At 48.9% G+C, this 27,345-nt stretch overlaps 1 protein-coding gene across 1 annotated transcript in view; it reads right to left on the bottom strand.

Annotated features, from left to right (window-relative positions):
* The window catches only part of MVB12B (multivesicular body subunit 12B), a 184,355-nt gene extending 157,815 nt beyond the window's left edge, over positions 1-26,540 (bottom strand). The window contains exons 1-2 of the mRNA XM_082656457.1: positions 26,417-26,540; positions 13,103-13,225 (exon numbers count right to left, since the gene is read on the bottom strand). Of these exons, the coding sequence (XP_082512583.1) occupies positions 13,103-13,225; positions 26,417-26,497 (204 nt within the window). The 5' untranslated portion in view covers positions 26,498-26,540. The remainder of the gene's footprint in view (positions 1-13,102; positions 13,226-26,416) is intronic.
* Positions 26,541-27,345: the final 805 nt, after the last annotated feature.

Here is a 27,345-nt window from a genome sequence, read left to right on the forward strand (position 1 = left end):
CAACTTAGTTGAAATGGATCAATTCCTTGAAAACCACAAACTATCAAAACTTACCCAACATGAAACAGATTATTTGAATAGCCCTATAACTACTAAGAAAATTGAATTCATCACTTTAAAACTTTCAAAAAATAAATCTCCAGGCCCAGACGATCTCACTAGAGAATTCTACCTAACGTTTATATCCTAGCTAACATTTTATTAACACCAACTCTACACAGTCTCTTCCAGAAAATGGAAGAGGGAACACTTTCCAATTCATTTTATGAATCTAGTATTACCAAACCAGATTAAAATTGTACAAAAAAAGGAAAACTACAGATCAATATCCCTCATGAATACAGACTCAAAAATTCTTAAAAATATATTAGCAAAGAAAATTCAGCAATATATGAAAAATAATTATACACCATGACCAAGTAGGACTTATTCAAGGGATGCAAGGCTGGTTCATTACTCAAAAATCAATGTAATTCACCATGTTAACAGGCTAAAGAAAAAAAAAATCACATGATATATCAATCAATGCAGAAAAGGCATTTGATAAAATTCAATACCCATTCATAATAAAAATTCTTAGAAAAACAAAAACAAAGGAACTTTCTCAACTTGATAAAGAGCATCTATAAAGAAACATACAGCTAATGTTACACTGAATGGTGAAAGACTGAATGCTTTCCATCTATGATCAGGAATAAGGCAAGGATGTCTACTCTCACCACTCTTACACAACACAGTGCTAGAAGTTCTAGCCATTACAATAAGGCAAGAAAGGGAAATAAAAGGCATACAGGCTTGAAAAGAAGAAAGTATGACATGACAGTCTACATAGAAAATCCCAAGGAATATATACCAATAAGTGAGTTCAGCAAGGTCTCAAAATTCAGCAAAGATAAACATACAGAAGTGAGATCAGCAAAGATACACATACAAAAATCAGTCTTATTTCTATATATAATAGCAATAGACACACAGACATCAAAAGTAAAAATACAGGGCTTCCCTGGTGGCACAGTGGTTAAGAATCCGCCTGCTAATGCAGGGGACATGGGTTTGAGCCCTGGTCCGGGAAGGTCCCACACGCCGTGGAGCAACTAAGCCCGTGCACCACAACTACTGAGCCTGCGCTCTAGAGCCCGGGAGCCACAACTACTGAGCCTGTGTGACACAACTACTGAAGCCCACGTGCCTAGAGCCTGTGCTCCGCAACAAGAGAAGCCACCGCAATGAGAAGCCTGCCCATCACAAGAGTAGCCCCCGCTCACCACAACTAGAGAAAGCTCGCGAGCAACAACAAAGAGCCAACGCAGCCAAAAGAATAAATTAATTAAATAAATTTTTTTAAAAAATTAAAAATACAATTCCATTTACAATTGCTCAAAATAAAAAATAAAGCATTCAGGCTTAAAGCAACCAAAACACGCATAAAGCTTGTCTGCTGAAACATACAAAATGCTGCTGAAAGTAATCAAAGAAGTACTAAATAAATGGAGAGACAGACTATGCTCATGAATCGGAAGACACAATGTAATAAACATGGGAATTCTCCTCAAATTGATGTACAATTTTAACATTGTGATAATATGATTTACAATAAGGAATACATATTTGGTCTTTACCCACAGTTCCTGGCTCACAGCTCCCAAAACCCTTGGAATCTCCTGAATGATAAGAGCAATGGGAGCATCTTTTGTCATATTTGGTCTCTTGTCCTTAGTTCCTGAAATCACTTCAGAGCCATAAAAGTGAAATGGGTGTCTTGTTATTCATAACAAGCCCCTTTCCACCACAACTGGGTTTATGTTAATGAGGTGACTTCTGGAAAGCACATAAGGATGGGGACTGGTTGCCAGGAGAACCAACCGTGAATAAAGGGTTGGAACTTTTAGTCCTATCCCTTAATTTCCAGGGAGGGGAGAGGGGCTGGAGATTGACTCAATTTCCCATGGCCAATAATTTAATCAATCATACCCATGTAATGAAGCATCCATAAAAACCCCAAAGGATGAAGTTTGGAGAGCTTCCAGGTTGATGAACACATGAGATCTGGGGAGAGTGGCATGCTGGGAGAGACAGCAAGGAAGCTCCTCACCCTTTCCATACACCTTGCTCTATAAATCTCTTCCATCTGGCTGTTCCCGAGTTATATCCTCTCATAATAAACCAAAGACCTAGTAAGTAAAATGTTCTCTGAGTTCTGTGAGCCACTCTAGCAAATTAACTGAACCTAAGGAGGGGGTCACTGGAACCCCCGAACTACAGCCAGTTGGTCAGACACACAGGTGACAACCTGGGCTGGTGATCAGTGTCTGAAGTTGGGAGGGGGCAGTCTTGTGGGACTGAGCCCTTAACCTATGGACTCTGACGCTATCTCCAGGTAGACAGTGTCATAACTGTTGAACTGTAGGACACCTACAGCTGGTGTCTGAGAACTGCTTGTTGTTGGTATAGGGAACCACCCCCACGCTGGTCCACAGTCCATTTATTTATTTATTTATTTATGGCTGCATTGGGTTTTCGTTGCTGTGTGCAGGCTTTCTCTAGTTGTGGCAAGCAGGGGCTACTCTTTGTTGCGGTGTGTGGGCTTCTCATCGCGGTGGCTTCTCTTGTTGCGGAGCACGGGCTCTAGGTGCGCGGGCTTTCAGTAGTTGTGGCATGTGGGCTCAGCAGTAGTGTCTCTTAGGCTCTAGAGTGCAGGCTCAGTAGCTGCAGCACACGGGCTTAGTTGCTCCACGGCATGTGGGATCTTCCCGGACCAGGGCTCAAACCCATGTCCCCTGCATTGGCAGGCGGATTCTTAACCACTGCGCCACCAGGGAAGTCCCACAGTCCCTTTTAAACATTACTTCCCATCTAAATTCCAATAAGATTATTCTAAAATTTACATGGAAAGACAAAGGAACTTGAATAGCTAAAACAATTTCTTAAATGAAGAATAAAGTCGGAGGAATCATTTAATCCAATTTCAAAACTTATTGTAAAGCTACAACAATCAATACTGTGTGGTATTGGCAGAGGGCTAGACACACAGAATAAAACTGAATAGAGAGTCACACATATAGGCCCTACTGATTTTTTACAAAGGTTACAACTTTCAACAAATGGTACTGGAGCAGCTGTTCATGCATAAGGGGAAAAAAATAACTCTGACCTAAATCCATACCTTGTACAAAAATTAAGTCAAGATGTATCACAGAGTTAAATGTGAAATGTAAAACTATAAAACTTGTAGGAAAAAAATAAGAGAAAATCTCCAGGATCTAGGGCTAGGCTAAGAGTTTTGGGGCTAGGCTAAGAGTTCTTGGACTTGACGCCAAAAACATGATTGATAAATAGAAAAACTGACAAATTGGACTTCATCAAAATTTAAAACTTCTGCTGTGTAAAGATCCTGCTAAGGTAAAAAGACAAGTACAGACTAGAAGAAAATGTTTCCAAACCACTTAACTAACAAGACTCACATCTATAATATACAAAGAACTCTTAAAACTCAACAATCCAGTTAGAAAATGAGCAAGACATGAAGCAACATTTCACCGAAGAAATAAAGATGGCAAATAAGCACATGAAAAGATGTTCAACATCATAAGCCACTAAAGGAATATAATTAAAGCCAAACGAGTTATTACTAAAACCCTATCAGCATGGCTAAAACAAGAAAGTGTTGACAATAACAGATGCTGGAAAAGATGCGGAGTAACTGGTGGAAATGTAAAATGTTACCAGCCACACAGGCTAGTAGTTTGGCATTTTCTTAAAAAACTAAATATGCAACTACCATATGACGGGCAACTGCACTCCTAGGCATTTATCCTGGAGAAATGAAAACTTATGTCAACACAAAACCTGTAAACGAGTATTTATAGCAGCTTTAATCATGATAGCTTCAAACTGGAAACAACCAAGATGTCCTTCAATGGGTAAATGGTTAAACAAATTGCGGTGCAGTAGTATCAATTAATACTATTCAGCAATAAAAAGGAACAAACTATTGATACATGCAATAGATTCTCTAGATGAATCTCCAGAGAATTATGCTGAGTTTTTGAAAATGAAAAAAACAATTCCAAAAGATTACATGCTATATGATTCCATCCATATAACACTCCTGAAAAGACAAAATTATATAAATGGAGAACAAATTAGCAGTTGTCAGTGGTTAAGGAGAAGGTTAGTTAATTCCTAGAGACAGAACACAATTTGCACACTTCTGATATGCAAACCAACCAATCCTGAGGCCATATGCCCACCTGCCCCCTTTCTCAGGCTCCTTCAGTCTGAAATACTATCCTCCTGCCCTAAATCATCCCAAGGCCAGGTATCTGACAACTAGAGGCCACCCTTGTAGCCCAGAGCACGCTGAAATTATTAGGACAATCCTAAATCTGCTTACCCTTCCTTGCTTTGTCTTTCCCACAGAAACCACAATAAAGGCTCTTGCCCACACTTTCCCCTTGCTCCCTCCGCCTGCTGACCAACGCTGGTGCGTCCCCATGTGGCCCTGCATAGCGTGGAAGCCCACTTCTCTTGTACTGTGAAAACAAACTCTCTTTTCAATGGCAGTTTTCTCCTGATCTGTAGGCCTCACCACACCCGAACAAAAATAAAATCCCAGGTACATTTTAAAAGTGAAATGTTCTATATCTTGACTGTATCCATGTCAATATCCTGGTTGTGATGCTGTACTAGAGTTTTTAAGATATTACCATTGGGGGGAAACAGGTACAAACAAGATCTCCCTGTATTATGTCTTACAACTGCATGTGAATCTATGATTATCTGAAAATTAAAAAGTTTAACTGAAAAAAATGGAAGGTTAAAGCAAGTCCCTCCTCTTCCCCATTAATCCACTACTTGAGGTTTTTTGTCAGGAGCCTTTCTCATAGTGAATGGGAGGTTGCAACGAACAGGAGGGAGTGCCAGAATACTACAGTGCTCCCCAAGTCCTCTCCCCTTTGCAAATGAACCAACCATGGAACAAGTCATTAGGGAGAGTAAAGTCTTTGGGTCAAAATCAAAATTCATAGTTGGTGGGGCAGAGACACTTAGAAGGAGGCAATTTAAAGCCATGATCTCAGAGTCATCCTGACAGCAGCAATGTTTGCCTCATGCACCCCTCCGGGAAGCCAGGCATGTGCACGGGTAAGTGGTCCATGTGTGTCCTGCCCAGTGTGGCTCCACTGCCCGAGGCCAGGGCTCTGCAGGGCACAGGGGAAGGTGCAGGGACAATGCTGTTACCAACGCTTGCTAATCCAGGCCACAGGAAACAAAGGCCCAAGGGCTGGTCATAAAACCATTTTCCGTATTTTCAGTAAATCTCAGTTTCATGTATTTTCTCACAAAACAAAAGAGAGGAACACGTGGTGCCTTTTATCAAAATTAGCTCTGGTTCTGAAAATAAACCAGTGGGTGAGTTGGGACTCGGTCTGCAGTCATTTCCGCCCTTGGGAGCAGGCCCTGGACAGCGAAGCCACGTGGGGAGGGAGCCAGGGGCAGCGGGAAGAGGCTGCCACACCTGCTCCTGCATCTGCTTCATGGAACCAGAGCTTCAGGAGGGGCGGCTCTCCCGTCCTCCAGCCACAGGATCAGGGTGGTCTTCCTGCCCGGCTCGGGCCTCCCACACAACTTCAGCTTTCTGGAGACTCATGTGACAGCTGTGATCAGACCGGACAGATGGTTATGTCCTACAACTCCCGCTTGATATCTACCATATATTTTTAATAAGATATCATTCCCATCTTCACATACTTTTCATTGATTTTTTTTTAATTTCTTGAGTTCTATACAAAAATACCAACTTGCTTGAATCAGCTTCAGCATTAGGGGATTATTTTTTTCTTTCTCCACTTTGGTAGGCAGGACCTCATTTGCGGGTTTAGAATTTTAAACTTATCCTTCTCTATGCCCCTAGACACAGCCCACAGGCCCAGAGGGGAGCTGATCACTCCTAGCGCCCCCAAAGACCCTCTCATTTGGCAGTTCAAGCATGTGAAACTTGCAATTACTTAGGAAATCCCAAATATATAAACTACACAGGACCAGCAGTTTTTTTTGTTGTTTTTGGTTGTTTTTGTTTTTGCGGTAAGCAGGCCTCTCACCGTTGTGGCCTCTCCCATTGCGGAGCACAGGCTCCGGACGCGCAGGCTCAGCGGCCACGGCTCACGGGCCTAGCCGCTCCGCGGCATGTGGGATCCTCCCGGACCGGGGCACGAACCCACGTCCCCTGCATCGGCAGGCGGACTCCCAACCACTGAGCCACCAGGGAAGCCCAGGGCCAGCAGTTTTTAAGAAATGTTTTGCTGTCTAATTAGTTTCAGAAATAAACAGGAGTGTTGAGAGAAACGAGGTGGGGGGAGAAGAAGCACAGAAGAAATGGGAAGTGGAGACTTAGGGATGCCTGGTCCGTGCGTGGCCCTCGGAGGCCCACTTGCTGGTCAGAGGCCACGACCAAGCCTGGCTTTCCAGCACGCAGCGCCGGCAAGGAACAGGAGCAACACAAACACAACTTCCTGGGCTTTTCTCTGACCAGGCTCTGGACACCAAGTCCTCTACCCCCTCTGGGGCCTTGCTTCATCAGACAGCCCCTCTCTCTCCTGTATCGTCAACCCTCCTCACTGCTGGTTCCTCCCCATCAGCAACTAAACATACTCAACACCTGCCTACCTTTAACAAAGGAAAAAAGACTCCTGATCCCGTATCATCCTCCAGCTGCCACCCTCCCTCAAGGCCATCTGCACTCCCACCTCCCACTTCAGGTGGACCTTTCAAATCCACTCCAATCTTGCTTCTGAGCCTACCACCAAGTTCACAAGCACCTTCTTGTTACTGAACCCAAGAGTAAGCTTTCAGCCTCATTTTATTTACCCCTTAGTGAACTCTGACTATTACTGACCACCTCTTCTTCTAGGGATACTCATTTTCCTCCAGTTTCTTACTAATTTTCTATCTACCTTCTGGATGCTCAGCCCCAGCCCTCTTTTGAGTGTCTCCTTCCCAACCATCCCTCATCATTGATGCTCCAGGGGACTCTGGCGAGGAGTCTGATACGACAGGACCATCTCCATGACACCACGGTCTCTGCCATGTGATGGTAACACTCAGGCATCTCCCCAGACCTGCAGACACAGGGCCGCTCAATGTCCCCACCCAGACGTCACACAAGCACCTCAAACTCAGTGTGTCCAAAACCGAACCAACGGTCCTCCTCCACCCTCAACCCACCTAGCTGTCTATGTTCCTATCTCAACAGAAAGCATCAACATCCACCCAGCTGCCCGGTAAGACACCCTCGAGTCACTCTGGTCCTTCCCTTTCCTCACCTCTGCACCCGTCTCCCAACATTCAACCCATTTCTTTCCTGTGAAAGAATACGTATTCGGGTCCCCATGTCCCATGTTTCCATGTCCCTCAGATCGATCCACTGTTAATGGGTTAGGCTTCCACTCTCTCACTCGACACCAATACAGAGCCTCCAAACTCAGCCCTTTGCCTCAGTACCTACGCCCTCCAATGATTTCCCTTCCTGTACACACCAAGGAAACTTTTAAAAACACAAACCTAAGAACCTTTTTCTTAAAGTCCTTTCGTGACTCCTACCACCCTCAGCATGGCCAACGCCTTCGTGTAGCTTACAACATTCTGGGGTGATCCAGCCTCATCTACCCACCCTTCCTCATCTCTCGCCTTTCACCTGATGGAACCCCTCCCAGGGTACTGGAATTCCCAGGGCCTTGCACAATAGTAGGTGGTCAACAAAAATCTGTGAAGCCACTGTGTGAAGCAATAAATGAACGCATAACATCAGAAAAAGCTTCCCCAAGGAGTTTTCAAAGTGGGTTCTGAAAGATTAGGAAAATTATATCCAAAAAGCGGGGGAGGACAGGAATTTTGAAAATATGGGAAAAGTGGGTTCAAGGGTTTGATGGTACAAAGTTGCTCCTTATTCTGAATATGAGAAAGTAAGACGTTCAATGAGGCTGGAGGAGAAGTGAGTAGAAGAAAGTGAGACAGGAAGACACACTGAGAGCACGTGCGCCGAGTTCAAGGACTTGGATATCTGTCCTTTCTCTGTTTACCTAAGAGGAGGAAGCTCTTGGGGAGAAGATCCATGGCTACCACTGAAACAACATACCATCCAGGCCCTCACCCCTAGAGGTCTGCCTGGCCCAGAGGAGGGCCAGTGACGGGAAGCTGGGCGCTGAGCCTGGGGTGCGGGAGGGGGGCAACTTGGTCAATTCATCCTTCAGTCCCCAAATTTCACTTTACTGAACACTTGCTTGAGTGAGAATAGAAACTGACAAAACGTCACAACATTTCTAGAAGGCACTGGCAATACTTAGCAAGTTTAAAATGTGAACACTCTGACCCCGTAATTCCAACCTATGAAATTATTCTATGGCACTAACAAGGTGACCACACCAAAATACATACACAAGGATGTTGTTTATCACGTTAAAAACAAAAGATGGAAACAAACTCATGTCCTTCAATATGGGATTATTAGCCAAATTTTGGTACAGCCAGACAATAAAATATGCATTGTTAAGAGGATGTGATCTATCTCTATAGACTGATACAGAGCTATGCCCACAATATATTTTTTTAAGTTATGACAGTATAAATAGTACCATCCCATTTGTATTTTTAAAATACGTTTTTTAAAAAAAACTCACAAACGTAAGTTCCGGATTGTGACAACACGACATCCCCTGAGACTTTCTAAACTTTAAATCAGGAGAGGCCAAAGAATAACAGGAAAAGCTAGCACAGCACTTCCTGAGATAGACTTGTGGTGACCACGTGTACAGATTATTTAAGAATGACTTAACTTAGAGCAGGAGTTCTCAAAGTGTGGCCTCTGAGCCAGCAGCATCAACATCACCTGGCAACTGGTTACAAGGCAAACTCTCAGCCCCACCCCAGACCTACTGCAGCAGGAATCTGGGGCGTGGGGTCCCCCAGAGGAATGAGGCCCACGAAAGCTTGAGAATCCCCAACCTGGACATCTGGAAACAGTCCGTGAACGAGGGGATAATCTGTCACTTCAGAGTCACTGTGCCAAGACTCCTGTGTGTCAGGTGGGGTTTCTCAGGAAGGGAATGAAGGAGGTCTTAGATTGCAGTGAAGAAAAAGAAAAAAAAAAAGCCTCCTAGGCTCTCTGAGGCCAAGACTCAATTTGGTGGGGCCCCTACACATGACACTTGTAAACGCTGTTAGGTAGAATTAAGGCAGCCAACAGCAAGGCAGAGGCCGGGCAGGGAGGGGTCAGAGGACGGACCTGGGTCTCAGCAGCAATATTCTCTGAGCCCCACTCTCTTGTTCCCATCATCCTCAGAGCTCCAGAAAAGTCTCATGAAAAGTAATTCTGGTCTCAGCTACTCTGTGGGAAACCTTGGAAGGTCACAGAACAAGGGAGTGGAAGGAAAAGCAGTGCCCATCCCCACTCAGGCCAGAAAGAGGGGAGCAGCCTTGCCAGGTTAGCAGGGGGAGATGCACCCAGACAAGGGCGACCTCACTGATGTCACCAACAAAAATGGTGCAGCGTGTGGTGGCAGGGGAGAAGGCCAGAGCCGAAGGACCCCAAGCGCACTGGAGCCGGTGCCCTGGGAAATGCTCAGGAAAAGCTGGAGGAGAGACACTGGGCAGGCCTCAAGGTATGGAAAAAAGGGAGCAACTTCTAGAAGTTAAGCTGGAGAGGGTCGTGTTGTCACAATCCGGGACTTAGCAAGAAAAATGGGGAGATCTGGAAAGCTAGATCTGAAAGATGGAACAGTCTCTTAGGACTTCCCTTCAAAGCACTTATCACAATTTTATCTTACATTTACTTGTATGATCACTTAATTGTCTTTCTCCCTATCTAGACTTTAAGCTTCATGAAGGCAGGAATGTGTTTTCATTCACCACTATACCCCCAGCTCCTAGATAGACTGCACATAGTAGGTACCCAAAAATATAGGTTGGACAAATAAACAACTTAAAATTAAAACACTCTGGAGTGTTTGATTATTCCTTCTCTGTATTGTTGACTTTTTGTTTTTGCCAAAAAAGTACATCACCATATGAAATTATGTCACCAAGAAGTATATTATCAAAGGAAGCTATTTCCTTTTTGGAAAGAAAGAGTCATCTCACAAATACAGTGTTGTGGCTTTAGTCTGTGAGTTGTAAACACTCACTGAGAAAGGCAAGAGAATGCAGGTGAAAAGTATGATGTATTTCACTGGAAATACACAGAAATACACCCAACAGTGGTCATCGGTGATGTCCAGCTTGATGCCCTTAGACACTGCAACATCCCAGAGGTACCTGGCAATCAAAGGTTAATTTTGTGCAGAGGAGTTTTAGCACGAGGTGCTCCCGTGGCATCACGATTCATTGAAAACTGCCCATCACATATGATAAAACAGCACGTGCTACCACGCATCTACAACACAGAGTCATCCTACCAGGGACCGTGGACACGTGAGACCCACCCGCCCTCTGAGGGCAGGGAACCCCAGTCACTCCCAGATCTGAGAGCGTGGCTGAGGGGCAGGAAGTGCAGGCTGTTTCAGAGGGGACTGCAGAAACAGGGACAACAAATTGAGAAGTTTAGCAGATAATCCCCAGCCCCCAGCCGAGGACGCTTCCCCTGACCTGCAGAGAAGTTACAAAATTAAATTTTTATAAACAAACACTTGGCATCTTTTACTTCAAGCAGCAACAGGGCCTCTGCTCATTTTAAAGTGGTTGTAGCCTCGAGGGTCAGCAGCCCATCTAGCGCCTAGCTCTTGGGGCTGCGTGTCACGGTACTTAACGCGCCCTGTGCACAGGGAGGGATTAATCCTCCAGCAGATGCGACAGAGAGAGGCCTGGCCACAGTCCGCAGCAGAGCTTCCTCAGCCACCGCACTTCTGTCTCAGTATCTCTGCAGCCCGGCCACCACCCAACGCCTCGCACTTCGGTTTGGATGTTGACCTCACACGAAACTCCTCCGGATAAAAGGAATGGGGAGTGCCTCCCTGCCTGCCCACCCCGTGCCTTCCCTCATTCCCCTCGAACTCAGGGTCAGACCTCTGAGGAAGCAGATGCTTATCTGGGAAGAGTCCAGCGGTCAGTCCAAAGAGAGGACTCCCGCCTCCCTCCCTGAAAGGGCTTTCGGAGGGAGCTCGGACGCTCTGCCTCGGCGTGCAGGGGCTGGGTAATTGCCGGGCTGACCCTCTGGAGCCGCCTGCCCTGCTCACCTTTCATGATAATGCCTGGTACAGCCTCATCATGAAATGTGCTTATTAATCTTACTCATTTGACACTGCGCTCTTCTGCCCTGAGCTAGATGTTAGGAGAAAATGATAGGGATAGATTCTGCTCCTGTCAGACTTACCAAGACTTTCAGAAAACCAGACTATCAAAGGCCATCTGTCGCCCACTAGCCAAGCATTCACGGTGACCCCGAAGGTACAAGCAGAATGTTAAAGACACAGATCCACAAGAGGGAACAGCGAGAAGACCTGGGCCACACCCCAGGCACCCCCCCGCCCCCAGAGAGCCGCCGCGGAGCCAGTCCTCCCAGAGATGGCATGTACCAAGCCCCCGACCTGATTCACGCCTCACTGCTTCATATCTAATTCATCAAAAGACACTTGGGCTTCTCAAATCAGGAACATTTTTATTAGCTTCCCCAGGAGTTTTATGGCACAAAGCCATACCTAATGATTCTATTTTATGGCAAGTTATACATTCAAACAGTGCTCTGAAGTCAGGCAGCAGGTAAGACTCAAATCTTTGTCAAAAAAGATTCCCCCGTTCTTTCACTTTTAAAATGTTTATAAGCTTTCAAACAGTTGGGAAAGTGATGTGGAGCATTTTAACAGGCTTCCCCTTCTCACACGGGGCCCGGCATGGGCTGACGCAAAACGCACCGCACTGTTCGCAACGGGAGCTGACTTCGCCTGCCCACCTCCTCCGCCTGGGGACATCTGGCAATGTCTGGACACGGTTCTGGTTGTCACAACTCGGGGGTTTGTGCTATGGGCATCTAGTAGGAAGAGGCCAGGGATGCTGCCCGACTACACACTATTTTCTGATCATCTGGCCCAAAATGTCAGCAGTGCCGAGGTTGAGAAACCCTGCCTTTGGGCTTCTTCTGGACTAGGCATGGCAGCCCTCCCACCCCTGGGACACCAGACACTGATCTGATCACTGTGCCAGGTTTTCAGTGCTGGCTAATGAGACTTGTATTCTTTTATGTATTCTTGGTGTACATTTTCAATGAGCAAGAATAAAACGTCATCATAAACAAAATGAGGAAAGTGAAAATAAGACCACCTCAGAAGCTCAGAACACATGACAACAGTCACTGTTAACTAAACCCTCCCAATAGTTCCTCTGCACTTTTTAAGCTTCACCCAAAACGGAATTTACCTACTGAAAAAACAAAATAACCAATTCCAGCCATCAGTACTACTGAACACCACCACAGATGCCTGCTGAAAAGCAAAGCAAGTTCTCTGCTATACTGCGGTGATGTGGTCAGTGAGAGCCCTGGACTTGGGAGGGGGTCTGGTCCTGATTCACCACTCCCAAGGGCTGGGGCTCCATCACTTCCCTTCTCAGAGCTTGAGTGCTCCTGATCAGCACAGTGGAGAGAAAGCAACTTCCCCTCCCAGCCTCCAGGGAATCATGAGAGCCAAATGAGTTCATGGGTAGGAAACTGCTTTGTAACCCGTAAGGGGCTATATAAACATACGTCAATACATTTATGACATTTATACATGTAGGACAATGTGTGACAGCAAACCAAGGGTCTTTCAGACTCGTGGATCCTTTTCATGAAATGTCACAGCTGGAAATGACTTTGGAAATCAACTAATCCAACCCTTTAATTTTACGGAATGTGAAGATGACCATCACAGAGGTCAAGGGACCCAGCTAAGGCCATGAAACAGCCCAGAAGGGCTCAGGTCATCTACTCCCAAAGCAGGACGCTCCCCACGCCTTCCCATTGGTGACGTCTTCCCTCCCTGTTTTAAGTTCCTAGAGAGAAGAAGCACATCTTACACACAGGGTTCAGAGGGCCTTGAACACAGGAGATAACTATTTGCCGAATCAGCGAATCTTGACTTACTACGTCGTAGCCTGTCGGGGCTCGGTTCCGAGAAGCCACCACCCCCACTCCCGTGATGGGATCCATTGACGTCTCTGGCAAGGCTTCTGAAAGGTCTTTGACTTCAGGCATGGCGGATTGCTCCTGGTTCCAAAAAGGAAAAAGAAAGCGTACAATTCAAACGGAGCATTTAAAGTGAACGATGTCAAGTCTCGCACAGACAGAACCAGCGTCTTGGGGCAAATATCCTGAACTAAGCTCCACGTACCTGGACTGGCTAAGGGAGCCCTGGACCCTTTCCTCCGATCAAGAATTCAAGTCATCTCCAGCCCCTGCTCTTCTCAAGTGAGCTTTGAACACTCTCCTGCCCAGCTGCCTGACTTCTGAACAGATACCACCAGCTTCTCTGAGGATGAATCAGACACGGCTAAATCTAACAGTACCTTCCGTCTCTCTCCCTCACAATACCTCCCTGCAGAAGTGCAGCCTTCCAAATTCACAGCCTCTACCACATCCAAGGGAGGACTGTTCGGGCGGCAGAGCTCTGCAAACACACAGAAGAAAGTGCTCTGGGCATGGAGGCCAAGGCATGGCAGTGGAGTCCAGGCTCTGTGACTTACTAGCTGGTGACCGGGCAAGCAAGAGGTCAGGACACTGACAGTCGCAGAGCTGCTGTGAGAACTAAAGGAGTCACGTAAATCAAGGGCCTGGAGAGGTTCCCTGGCACATAGTAGGCGCTCAACAAAAAGCAGATGAGACTGGAGGGTTCGGGATACAAAGGTCCAGTGTGACTGGCCAGAAACATGGTTGGTGCTGCTCCCAAGAGGACCGGCGGGTCCCTTTGTTGTGTTTAATCCAGCAGGTCATGCGGGCACTTACTCAAAGCTAAACACTAACAATGACCATAATTCTTGTTGGGCACTTTGGGAGAAAGGGAGGGAAATGCAATTATTATTCTGCTGCTGATTGCCTCTTGATGTGACCAGAGGAGACAAGCAGAATAGAGAGAGAGCACCGGGTCTGGGCAGCTCGAGTGGCAGCGCACCAGAAAGCAAATGAAAAACCTAACACCTTATGTAAATGGCTTTTAGTGCTTTTAAAAGGACAAGCTGTGAAAAAGAGCAAGTTAAATTCTACCTCCTTCTGCAGCAACTGAACTCCACTGGCTGTAGGTCTGCCAGACCTCTCAAGGCTGGGCACTGCTTCTAAAGTAAACCAAACGCCCTGCCTAACTAGGCAGGCAGGAGGAATATTCTTAGTTCTCAGCCTAGAATCAGGAAAGGCAGAGGCTATTAAAAATGACTACAGCCTCCTGAATAGAAACAACCAGAATGCTGTATGCAAGTTACCCTGTAATCAGCGTCCCCTGGAACCCACGAAAGGCTCCAGAAACAGACTTGTCAGTGCAATGGAGCCAAGTCTCGGGTTAAGGCTAGGAAGTGCCTGGCAGCAGCCACACTCTCAGCTTCTGTTTATGACAAAAGCCAAACTAAGTTATGCTTTACTTAATTCTACTGAAAACAAACTTCTAGAAGCACAGGGCAGGGGGGACAGGACACCAAACCACATCACTGCATCGTTTTCTGTTTTCAAATTTCACTTACCAGGCAGCTTTACCTGCATAAAGAACAGGGTTTAATGCTTCCTGCACACAGTAGGCACTAAATAAATATTTACTGACGGAATCTGCATACATGCCCCCAATAAAGGTTTAGAATTAAATATCTGCACCAGCCCAATCCAAAGCAAACACTGATCAAAAAGTACTTCACTTGGAAAACCCCATATTCCTGGTAACATGGAAATAACGTTGCTGCAGTTTGCAAAATATTGGTACCTGCTGTTGGTTACCAAAATGCTTGCAATTAACAACTCATTAATAGAATGTACAGTTCTGCCAGTGCTAAAATATCATGCTGTGAATTTAATAAAGAACATCAGAGGTAAGTGTTGTTTTTTAAGATAGTAGGGCTTCCACTATCTGAGAGAGAGAGAGAGAGAGAGAGGGGGGAAGTGAGCACGCCAATAAATAAGAAACATTTTATTAGCTGAGAGATGCCCGTCCTCGGGTCACCACATCCTCAGCCACGTACTGATGACAATGGCCCTCCTCTGCTCTGCAGCGTGAGCAAGGGCAGGGGGCTGACGCCGCTGCTCCCACAATGCACCGGGCAGCCCAGCACCGGGCCCCAAGATGGCTGCGGGCGGCCTCCCCGAGCAGACAAAGAAGCCGGCGGCCGGACCCGCGTGCCTGGTCATGGCCCGGCCTGCAGGCTGGGAGGATGCGGCAGGCAGGGCATTAGCACTGAGCATCTCGGATGCACGCCTCCCTCTTTCCTCCCCCCCCACGCCCCCCCGCAGTGACTGTGCCCTGGGGATCCAGCAGCCTTTGTGAGATACAGACAAATGACTCCTCGCCACGCAGAGCTCCGCAGTGGAGGAAGCACCACCACCAGCAAAGGAAGCTTTTAATGAGAAACGCCCAAGATATCCACAGCAGAGGCAATCACTCAAAGCAGCCTACCCTGAATTACATATTTTCTGACTGCAAATTACTCTTAACAGCGTCTCTACCGTCACTTCAATTGACCTTCCTAACAAAAGGCCATTTATTAACTAGCTCTCGGTGCTCCCCGGGCTGTGCGAAGCCTCCAGCCAGAAGGGATGGCACCACTGTGTCCGCGGCTGCCCGGGTCACAGGCCAGGCCTCTGTGAGGGGGAGAAGAGGCCATTAATGCTGGGCTGCAGAGCAGACCTGCCGCGGGGGAGGCGGGGCAGCGGCAGGGTGTTTAAGGCCAACATTAACCTGTCTTGCAAGATGCGATGCTGGGCTACAGCAGAAAACGCGAAGGCCTACTTGCAACAGCTGGTGTCATCCTCAGCACTGCCCGCCCAGCACCCACCTCTATCTCCAAATCCTAGCTGCACACAAAACACACTAACACACCTCCCCACATGCGAACAGCACCCTGCAATTACCAAAAAGCTTTCTCGGGCTCCTTCTCAATCGATGCTCACACCAAACCTAGAAGGTGGCTGGGGCGTATTATCCCTATTTTAGAGGAGGAAAACGGAAGCCTGGAGTTCTCAGGCACCAAGAGCTGGCAGAGGGCAGAGCCCAACGGGACCTCTGGCTCTCCTTCCCCAGCCTGGCCTGCTTTCCATACACTGTGTAGAGACAGACGGACTTACCATCCGATATCCCATCAAGAAAGCACTTTGAACACCAATTATATTTTAAAATGCCAACGCTCTTCTTTCTCTAGCTGTAGCCCAGTAACGGAAGCAAGGGGGAGAAAAGTACAGAAAGATAGAAGTAACATGGGATTAATTTTCCCCACACCTCAGTTTCAAGATTCAACATTTCCCTCATAAATAATTTACAACAATAAAAATGAGCTAAGGCCATGTTTGTGTACGACGGAGGTAAATTTAGACCTAATGAGGGAGATCTGAGCCCTGCACAGGAGCGAACAGGTTGATGTATAGCACGGTGCGAGTGCGATCCACGGCACACGGGGGCTCCATTACCAACTGGAAGTCACAGGGCCAACCGGGGTGGAGGTACAATTGGGGAAACTTCTACCGTCCCAGCTGTGGCTGCAAGGAGGGCTTCCACAGAAAAAGCCAAAAGTTGATGCAGTATTTTAGAGGCCAGGATAACAGATGCTGAGATTTCTGAGAACTACAGGATTGAGCCAACCTAAAGCTAAGTCGGTTCTCAGTAAACGCCAGGTAAGGAATGAAGACGGTGGCAGCACCTGGGAGTCACATCTGCCCTCGGGCACGGAGAGGGTACATTGGCGACACTGACCTTGACCTAGTCCTCCTAGCTTGACCTCGCAGGTCATTTGGTCCCTATCCCAACCTCTACCCCGAGTGTGCAGCCAGCCTCACTCAGATCACTGCCAAGGCTGGGGGCTACAGAGCCTCGCTCTGGACAGGCATGCCCGTGTCTGCCCCGAGAGGATTTCTCTGCAAGGTGGGGAGAGAGACAGAGAATGAGTGTGTGTGTGTGTGTGTGTGTGTGTGTGTGTGTGTGTGTGTGTGTGTGTGTGTGTGTGTGTGTGTGTGTGTGTTGTACATACTGGGACTAGAGAGGCTGGATGGGGTCAGTTAGGGTGAGGTGTGATTTCCAGGCCAGCAGGATTTTTTCCATGCTGTGTTCAATGAGTTGTATCCAATAACACTGGGTAAGAGAACAGCTTCCTACGTGAGCCTGCAATGCTGCAAACAGTGCCTGGGGGAGGCCCCAGCTCCCAGCACTGCAGCACCTCACCAGTGCTGTCATCCCAGGTTCACAGAGAAATGAACTTTAACTATAAAGCCCCTTCATACAGACAGCACACGGCTCCCTTGTAGCTGATCAAAGAATTACTACAACAGTGTACTTAATCCCTATAAGTCAGCAGTGCTGGGCTTAACTGATGCTGAACATTGTTTCAGAATCAAAGGCGTGCCTCCCGGCCCCAGTCTGGGAGAAAACTAAGCTACTGTATCACAGTTGAAAACTCAGGGGAACTTTGATATCATCTCTGTTTAATTTCCCCGGCCCTGTGAGCCTGGGGTTTATCTCGTTTTATCAGCTCCTGTACTGAAATCAAAACCCAACTAGCAGAGCTCAGACCTCTCTCCACGGAGGCCCTTCCAGCAGCAGGGTGGGGTGCAGGCCGAGGAGTTTAAAGCACTTTGCGCCCGGGGGTGGGGGGAGGCAACAACTGCCGGGGGGCAGGGGGTGCTGCCTTCAAAGGAGGCGCAGCAGGGACCCCGGGTGAGGAAGGAAGGCCGACTCAGAAGCGGAGCCCTCGCTGCCCACCAGAGCTGAAGGTGGGACTCGCACACAACTTCTGAGGAGAGTAATTTCAAAGTACTGCGGGGGGAGCAGGTTAAATTGGGCTACTGCAGTTGAAATGACAAAACCAGTGAGTTAATTAAGTCCCTCCAGAAGGATGAACTTGTGATCAGATTGTTTGAAATCCAAAGTCAAGGGCACAAAAGACAAACTGTCTGCCCACATCTAGCAGCTTGTGGGGCTGAGGAAAAGCAGTGGATAAATAGTTCACTCCCTGTGGGAAACGGCCGAAGAGCAGGGCCTCCACCGGGAACGGCCGTCCCCCAGGAAAAGCTCTGGCTCTGGCCGTCGTGGGGCAGCTCTCTGCCTGTTTCCCAGCAACAGCAGTGGTACCAGTGGGCTGCGGGGAACCCGTGCCCTCCTCTGTTGCTCCATGATTCCTGGCACCTTCCTGCTAACAAATCTTATGCAGGGGACAGAGGACAGGGGAGGCCAGGCTTCACCAATGTACCCACAACACACACACATACACAAACTGGGCCACCTCAGGCAGCCCTGGTGCAGAGCCCTACCTCCTAAGGAGACTGCAGGCTGAGGCCAGAGTCCCTGCGGCAAACAGGCACATGGCCAGCCGGCTCTGGGGGCTGCCCATGGGGGACCCAGGCTGAGAGGCGTCCACTACGGAACCTCAGGATAGCATCCTGGCGCCACCTGTACTACTTATCTAGTGACCAGTCAGAAACCAAATCGTTCTGACAAATGCTGTTGAGTACGACCTGGTGGCAACAGGCCACAGGCTGCTGGGAAGGCTGCTAAGATACTGGGGAACTAAAGCAAATATTTTCCTAAGCTCCCCTAGATCACAAAGAACTTTCCAGCTAGGGAACTAACAATGGCAAGCACTTCCTTTTTCTCCAGTGAAGGTCTGTTACTTCTAATAGGAGAATCTGGTGTACAAATGCATCCATTCCATCAGACCTATGTTTAGACTGATATTAACCATTGGATTACCAAACCCATTTTCCATAAACCATGTGAGGCGGGCCTGCGGTTTGGGCTGCTGCAGCCCGTACAGCGCAGTGCTAGATCCTGGAGTTCTCTCGCCCCAGATAAATCAGGATCAAGTTCTACAGCGCTGCCGTGGCCAAAGGCCTGCCCCTACGGGCCCGAATGTGAAAAACCAGGGAGCCTGGTGCGCTCCAGGAGGGGGCGTTCTCCAGTACACTGTGAGCCCCACCGCAACCTGCAACTCGCTCACAATCACTGCAAATGAAGGTCGTCCCCACCCACTCCCATCAGGTCTAGTGTCATACTGTCGCCTGGAGAGAAGGAAGGACACTGACAGAAGGCAGATGCCCTACAAATGAACCCACCCCAGGAGGTCCCAAGAGCAACGTTCTCTTGATATTCGGTGACATAAAATGGTCACAGCCTTGGCTTGATGGCCACAGTGTCCAGAGCAAAAATGTCACCTCAATGCTGGGCAAATGGGCTCCCAGGCCAGAATCATGAGAACACCTGGCTTCAGGTCAGCAGACACCTCCCATCACGACCACCCACTCTGTGACTTGCACATGGGTCTTCAGAGTTTCTCTGGTCATACAATCATTCTGTGTGCTGATGACTTCCAAATTACCTCCACGGCCCGGACTTTTCTCCTGAGACTCAGACGAGTGTGTCTAGTACCCTGCTGGCTATTGTCACCCAAGTGTCCCATTAATACCTCAAACCTGGCTGACCTTGCCATCCTCCCACCTGAAGCATCTCCCGCGTTCCTGGTACCTAACAGGACCTGGTGCGTAACAGTCAGCCCACAAATGTTTACAGAGAGCCCTTGTGCTGAGCGTGACACAATGGTGAAGATGGAAACCCCAACATTCTGGATGAGGAGTTCTCAAACTCTAGCATGCATGAGTCACCTAAAGAATTCCCTAAAACAGAGTCTTAAACCCACTCCCAGAGATACTGATTCAACTGGTCTAGGGTGGGGCCTGAGAAGCTGCATTTCTTTTCTTTTTTATAAATTTATTTTATTTAATTCATGTTTATTTTTGGCTGTGTTGGGTCTTCGTTGCTGTGCACGGGCTTTCTATAGTTGCAGTGAGCAGGGGATACTCTTTGTTGCAGTGCGCGGTCTTTTCATCGTGGTGGCTTCTCTTGTTCCGGACCACAGGCTCTAGGCGCATGGGCTTCAGTAGTTGTGGCACACAGGCTTAGTTGCTCCACGGCATGTAGGATCTTCCTGGACCAGGGATCGAACCAGTGTCCCCTGCATTGGCAGGGAGATTCTTAGCCACTGCACCACCAGGGAAGTCCCAGAAGCTACATTTCTAACAAGATCCAGGTGATGCTGAAACAGCAGGTCCATAGTCCAAACTTTGACTACAAGGCAGTAGGTACTCATTAGATGTTTGATGAAGAAGGAAGGGAGGGAGGGAGGAAGGAACCTGAAGGTCATCATCCATGGGGAACAGCCTCAGAGTAAGTCCCCCAGTCTTTCCCTCCCCAACACAGGTTGCCCAAGAGCACCCAGTTCCTCCCCTATGGCACCCATCCCACCATTCAAAATCTGGGTCACATCTCCCATTCACCCCAAACCTTCCCCACTGCCCAGCCAGACAGGTGCTGTCACTAAGAATCCTGATGTTGTCCAAGGACATGGCCTTAGCACATACATGTGCACACATGCACGCACGCACATACACACTTACACACAGTCTTGCCTCTCAGAAGGCTATAATACTTTCCCTAGCAGAACATCAGTTATGCAAAGGTATACGTCCACCACAGTGCCTAGCCCACAATGAGAACTCAATAAATGGATTACGGATAGATAGATGGTTGGATGGATGGATGGACGGGAGGATGGACGAATGAAGTTCCTGTCCTCCTCTCAAAATCGCCAATGTTTCATCGGATTAAGGGGGGCATATAAAGCACCAGAGGCAATGGTGAGAGTGCCACGCTGGGGTCACTGATGCTCCACGCAGGACAAACACCACGATCCCAGGGCTGGGCCATCTGCCGAGGAAGGGAGGTGGGACTGTGGCACTCCAGGGGGTTCCAGAAGTGGGTGTGACTCAGCTGGAGCAGGCTGGATGAGAGCCTGGCAGGAGGCTGCACGAAGACTCCCCTAAGGAGTTTGTAAAAACTACAGCTGCCTGTTCCAACCCCCAGGTTCTGATCTAATTGATCTGGGCTGGGTCAGAGACTGGAGAATGCAGAGCCCAGGTGCAGTGCCACTGTGCTGGGTGACACAGCGACGAATAAGTCATGGGTACTGCCTGCAGGGCTCACGGGCTGGAGGAAATGTCCCGAAAGAAAGGGACCGCAAATGAGGCGATGCTCCCTTTTGCTGGGCAGTCAGGGAGCTGGCCTTCCTGAAAGATGGCGGGTGCAGAGTACTGCAAGGAGTGCAGGCAAAAGGCACGGCACCAACGGTGGCGTGAATAGTCCCAGACTGTCTGGGGAACTGTAAGTAGCAGATGGGCTCTGAAACAAGCTTATGAAACGCTTAAACAAACAAATAAACAAAACCGGTAAATACCTGTCTGCACTTCTCTGCTACTTCTGAGGTCTAAGTAATGATGTGGATCCTCAGGAAGGAGCGCCCCAGTGGTCAGAAGGAAGAGATTCCCAAGTCTTGCGTTCCTATTTCCTCTCCTGTAAATGAATGCTTCTCAAGCCAAGGCCACTTCCTGCAGACCCTATAGGGCCTCTTCATGCTATTAGCTCAGGGAAGGATTGGGAGGTAAAGCAGAGGAATGGAAAGGGTGCAGACTTGGGACTCAGAGGGACCAGGGCTTGAGTCGCAGCTCTGACACAGCTGTGTGACCCCAAGCAATTCAACTGAACTGGGCCTAAGTTTCCACGCCCCTCAAATTGGAATAATGGATGATAATATTTTCTTTACAAGGTTTTAATGTATATAAGGAACTTGCAGAACTTCCATCAAAAGATACAATCAACAGAGTGAAAAGACATCCAAAAGAATGGGAGAAAATATTTGCAAATCATATACCTGATAAGAGGTTAAAATCCAAATCTATTAAGAACTCCTACAACTTAGCAATAACAAAAAGCAAATAACTCGATGAAAAAATGGGGAAAGGACTTGAAAAAGGACATTTCTCCAAAGCTGATATACAAGTGGCCAACAAGCATCTGAAAAGATGTTCAACATCATTCCTCATTAGGGAAATGCAAACCAAAGCCACAGTGAGATATCATCTCATACCCATTAGGACGGCTGCTACCAAAACCCAGAAAATTAGTGTTGGTGAGGATGTGGAAAAATCGGAAACCTGGTGCACTGTTGGCGGTAATGGAAATGCAGCAGCTACGGAAAACACTGTGGTGATTCCTCAAAATATGAAAAATAGAATTACTATATGACCTGGCAATTCCACTTCTGGATATATACCCAAAAGAACTGAATACAGGGTCTCAAAGAGATATTTGTACATACATGCTCACAGCAGCATTATTTGCCATAGCCAAAAGGTGGAAGCAACCCAAGTGTCCACAGACAGGTAAATGCATAAGCAAAATGTGGTCATACATACAAGGTAGTATTATTCAGTCTTAAAAAAGGAAGGGAATTCTGACACTTGTTGCAGTGTGGGTGAACCTTGAAGACATTATGCTAAGTGACATAAGGCAGTCACAGAGAGACAAATACTCACAAATATGATTCCATTTATATGAGGTACTTGGAGTAGTCAAATTCCTAGAAAGTAGAATGGTGGTTGCCAGAGGCTGGGGAGGGGGAAACAGGAGTTTTATGAGTACAGTTGACCTTTGAACAATGAAGGGGTTAGGAGTGCCAAAACTTCCAGCAGTCGAAAATCCGAATATACCTTAGAGTTGGCCCTCCAAATTCGGAGTTCCTCTGTATCTGTGGTCCTGCATCTGGGGATTCAACCGACCGCGGACGGTGTAGTACTGCAGTAGTTACTATGGAAACAATTCCACGTATAAGTGGACCTGCGCAGTTCATACCCATGTTGTTCAAGAGTCAACTGTATAGAGTTTTAGTTTTGCAAGATGAAAACGTTCTGGAGATTCGCTGCACAACAGAATGAATGTACTTAATGCCACTGATGTATACATTTAAAAACAATTAGGATGGTAAATTTTATTTTGTGTGTTTCACAATATTTTTAAAAAGCATCTATAATTGGGGTTCTCAAATTTCAGTAAGCATCAGTTCAACCCAAGATTCTTGTTAAACATGCAGATTCTGGGGCCCCTTCCCCAGATATTCTGATTCAAGATCTGGGTTTGAGGCCCTGGGTTCTGCATTTTAATATACATCCTAAGGGTTATTTCTTAGTTCATTAAGAATTCATCTATTTCTCTCTCCTAAAGGATATTTTTTTGAACATTTTGCTGTGCTGATCAGTATCTGTTTGAAAAAAAAAAAAAAGTGTGTGTGTGTGTGTGTGTGTGTGTGTGTGTGTGTAGAACAATCCCGTGTTGATCCTAGCCACAGGCCCAGCAAGACGGCCCTCCAGTCTTCAGGGGAGTATGGGATGCTGCAAAGCTCTAGTATGTGACCCCTGGGCTCTAGGCCCACGGGCCTCTCACGTTTCAGCCTAGACAAGCTCTGCATCCCGCCAGAAGTGTGTCAAGTAAACCAACGCTTGCCCACAGGATGTCCCCAACAAGAAGGCAACGTCAAGCACACCCTGCCTCCCATGCAGCTGGAGAGAAGAGATGTGAGGTTCGCAACCCCGCTGCAAACAGTGCCGACAATTCAGGGAAACCACAATTCCCAAGGGCGGCCCAGCGAGCACAAAGCCAAGGAGAGCCAGTGGGGCCAGTGCAACGCTGATCAGGGAGGGCCTCAGAGAGAGCGAGAACAGCCTGGGGAGAGGCAGCTCATTCAAAGAACCCAGGCCTCCCTTCCCACAAGCCAACGCGCAACCGAGACCGCTCACTCAACCACAGCCAACTAAATACAGTGTTCTCAGCCCACCACATCCAACCATGTAGTCATTTGTTATTTTCACCATCATAATAGCACCTTTGACATTTCCCACTCTTGACTCCAACACCATCATGACTTTCCAGTGTGGCAAGGATGTCGCTCTTTGAGCACGAAGCATGGAGCAGTTCCAACCTGCTAAGGCAGCGGGGCCGGGGACACTTGGATTCTGATGCTTCCTCAAGCAAATCTGCTGTGAAACTGATAGAGATGAACCTTCAGCGCCCACTCCCCCCTTCCAAGGCCCTGAGAGGGGATCACAATGTGTTCACACGGTTGTATGGTTTTGTAAAGCACCAAGATATCCTGGTACACAAACAAGACATTCTTGCATTGTTTTTCTTATAGTCCTCCCCCACCACAACAAACTGTCAAAACAGCAGACCCACAAAACCGGGCTCTGACGTTAGATCCCACTTACATTTAGTGAGGACCCACCAACGCCCTCCACAGTGTCACACACATTCATACACATTAGCCCATTCAGCCTTACGGGGTAGCTTTTATTCTTAGGCCCCTTTAACAAATGAGGAAATGGGGATTCAGAAAGGTCCCATGAGGTTCCATGACTTGCCTAGGGTCTCCTGGGTTCCAGGAGGTAAACTGACATTCTAAGCCCAGTGTTCTTTCTACTCTACCATCCCTTCCTAGTGGCCCTAAATAATAACCACAAACAGAAAGGCACTCTAAAAAAACCTGAAGCTACTCTTCTCATTAACCAGTTAACAAACCCTTAATAATAACCACTAATTTTTAATTTTTTTAATTTTATTTTTTTAACCACGCCATGCAGCACGCAGGATCTTAGTTCCCCAACCAGGGATCAAACCTGTGCCCCCTGCAGTGGAAGCGCAGAGTCTTAACCAGTGGACCGTCAGGGAAGTCCCAATAACCACTAATTTCTATTAACTACTTGCCCTGTGGCATGAATGGAGCTGAGCACTTCTAATATTTCATTTACTTCTTACTATAATTCTATGAGATAGATATTGTCATTAGCCTCACTCTACAGATGAGGAAACTGAGGCTCAGAAAAGTTCACTAATTTCCCTAAGAACACACAGTAAGTAGAAAAGCCAAGGCTTAAGCTGAGGCCTAATTATAAAGTCCTTGCATTTAATCATGGTGCACTGTTCCAGCTAAAAGTGGGGAAAAGCCCACCAGCGGGAAGGAGGCAGGGCAGGGAAATGCCTTCAGCATAAGTCAGGAGTGCGGCCTAAATGCTAAAAGGAAGGAATAAAAAATGTGGATTAAAGAAGATGATCCTAAGCTCAAATGAACCAGTAATTGCTGTGTCAACTGCTGCACATGGGTCTTGGTGCCCAGGTCCCAGAAGAGGCCCCATTTAAATATTCTATGCATGGCACAATATCTTGAAATACCTGGTTCAATTTTCCACAAGCAAGAAGGGTGTCACCTGTCTCCTGTACTAATCTTCTGAGTACACTGAGTTGTTGAGTTAGTCTAGGCTTCCACACAGCTTATCTCCTAACTTTTCTAAGGCTTTTCTGGTGCAGCTGGTAAGATTTTCTTGCCCTGTTAAAATGAGATGAGATCCAGCCAGCTGTCCAGAAATGTACAATGAGATTATACTGAGAAGGAATCATGGAGACAAAGGCCCCTAAAGAGACTCTGGCCTGCTGTCTGCTTTGTGGCAGAAAACTGAGCGGGGGGCTGGTTCGTGGGTGGGGGCGGGGAGCAGAGAAGGAGCAACAGCCATTTGCCTTTGGCCCTCCTGTGGCCTTCCCCTGTGCCTTGCTGAAGAGGCTGCAGAGGGGCAGGGAATACAAGAGTCATTTTTAATGGCCGGAAAGGCTGATGATTCAGGAAGAGTTGTGTGTTGGTAACAAAGAGGACGAAGATGCTCAAGGGTCTGCCTTCTTCACCCGGCCCCTGCCCCTGAGCCTCACTTGCGCTGGAGTCCCCCGTGGGGTTACCATCAACAGGCGCACCACCCTTCGAGCCTGGGTACTCTGGGTCTTGGGTGCCCCAGCCGGCACCTCACCTTGCACACAGGTGCCCTGGAGTTTGGGTGTCCTCTCTGCTCTGCCCAGGTCACAGATGAGGCCGCACCCTAGATCATGCCCGAGGCTCAGGTGCAGTCAGCTCGGCACCCACGTGACTACAGAGAGTGGCCCCCGGGCCCGGCCAGTGAAACCACTGTCCGGGTCTGTGCAGGTGGCCGCCGTGCCCCGGCACAGGTGGGCCGCTTCACCTCTCACTTGGGCGGACGTGGCTCTCGGGAGCCCTCACCAGCCCCGGCCCAGGTTACGCTGCTCGCACCCTGGTCCCCGAGCTCCCTCCGGCTCCGCCAAGACGCAAGGCCAAGCCGGGGACGGGAAGCCGCGGCGCGCGCAGGGCCGAGCAGAGGCCGCCGGGCCTGTCCCCGCGGCCGGCCGGGCACACAGCCCGCAGGCCTCGGTGCGGCCCGGCTCCGCCCGTCCACCCGCCCCTCGGCCCGGGGCCTGCGCCGGCCCGCCCGCCCGCCCGCGGGGGCAGCAAGGGCGGCTCGGCCGAGCCTCCGCGGCGCCCTGCCCGCCCTGCCTCACTTAACTGTTCCCCGCTGGGGCGGCGGTGGCGGCGGCTGCGGCGGCGGCGGGTCCCGGCTCCGTCTCACGCAGAAGCAGCTTCTCATCGCCCGGGCGGCGCGGAAGGGGCCGGGCCCGGGGCCCAGGCGGCGGGGCCGGCGCCGCAGGTCGAGCGCGAGCCTCACCGGGGAGCGGCAGCGGCAGGGGCGGGGCGCGGCCTGGCGGCGGCGGCGGCAGCAACAACAGCGGCGGCTCCTTCCGCGGGCCGCGGCGGCGGGCCGGGGCCTCCCGGCTCTGGCGCTGGCTCCGTGGGAGGCGCCGGGCGCCCGAGGCTGGCTCGGGCGGGAGGAGGGAGCGGGAGCCCTCGCGTCCGGAGCCCGCGCCGCCGCCTGGCCGGCACCCCGCCTCCCCGCGGCCCGGCCCGTTAGCCCCGGGCAGGGCCCCGGCGCCGCCGACCTGGCTTCTCCGAGTACGCAGGCGGCCCCCACCCCAGCCCAGACCCACGGGAGCCCCGGGCCTGTCGGAGCCTGGGCCCCCAATTGCCCCCCTCCCCCAAGTTGGCCTCTTCCAGGGACCCGCAGCCTCCTCATCTCTCCTAGGCCTCATTGTACCCTAGACTAATCCTTCAGCACAGCCTTAGATCCCTAGAAGCCCCCAGGCCACACACACACCACCCGCCCCCCGTCACTTGTAGGGACACCCAGCCCTACTGAACCCCAAGCCAATCCTTCAGTTCATTACAGTTCAGGAGACCCACTGGTCCAGCTGACCCCACATAAGCTTTGCTTGGCCCTAGTCCCCACTGCTAATACCAGGCCTTTCAAACTGACCCCGATCTCCTAGCAATTCTCTGCCTTCCCCTTATGCTGGGCAAATGATCTACCCACAGAGGTCTATAGCAAGAACTATTGAGGGCTGGCCTCCAGGAAGCATGCAGAAGAAGTTTGAGCACACC

This window comes from Grampus griseus (genome assembly GCF_964374135.1).
Source record: "Grampus griseus genome assembly, chromosome: 6".
NCBI lineage: Eukaryota > Metazoa > Chordata > Mammalia > Artiodactyla > Delphinidae > Grampus > Grampus griseus.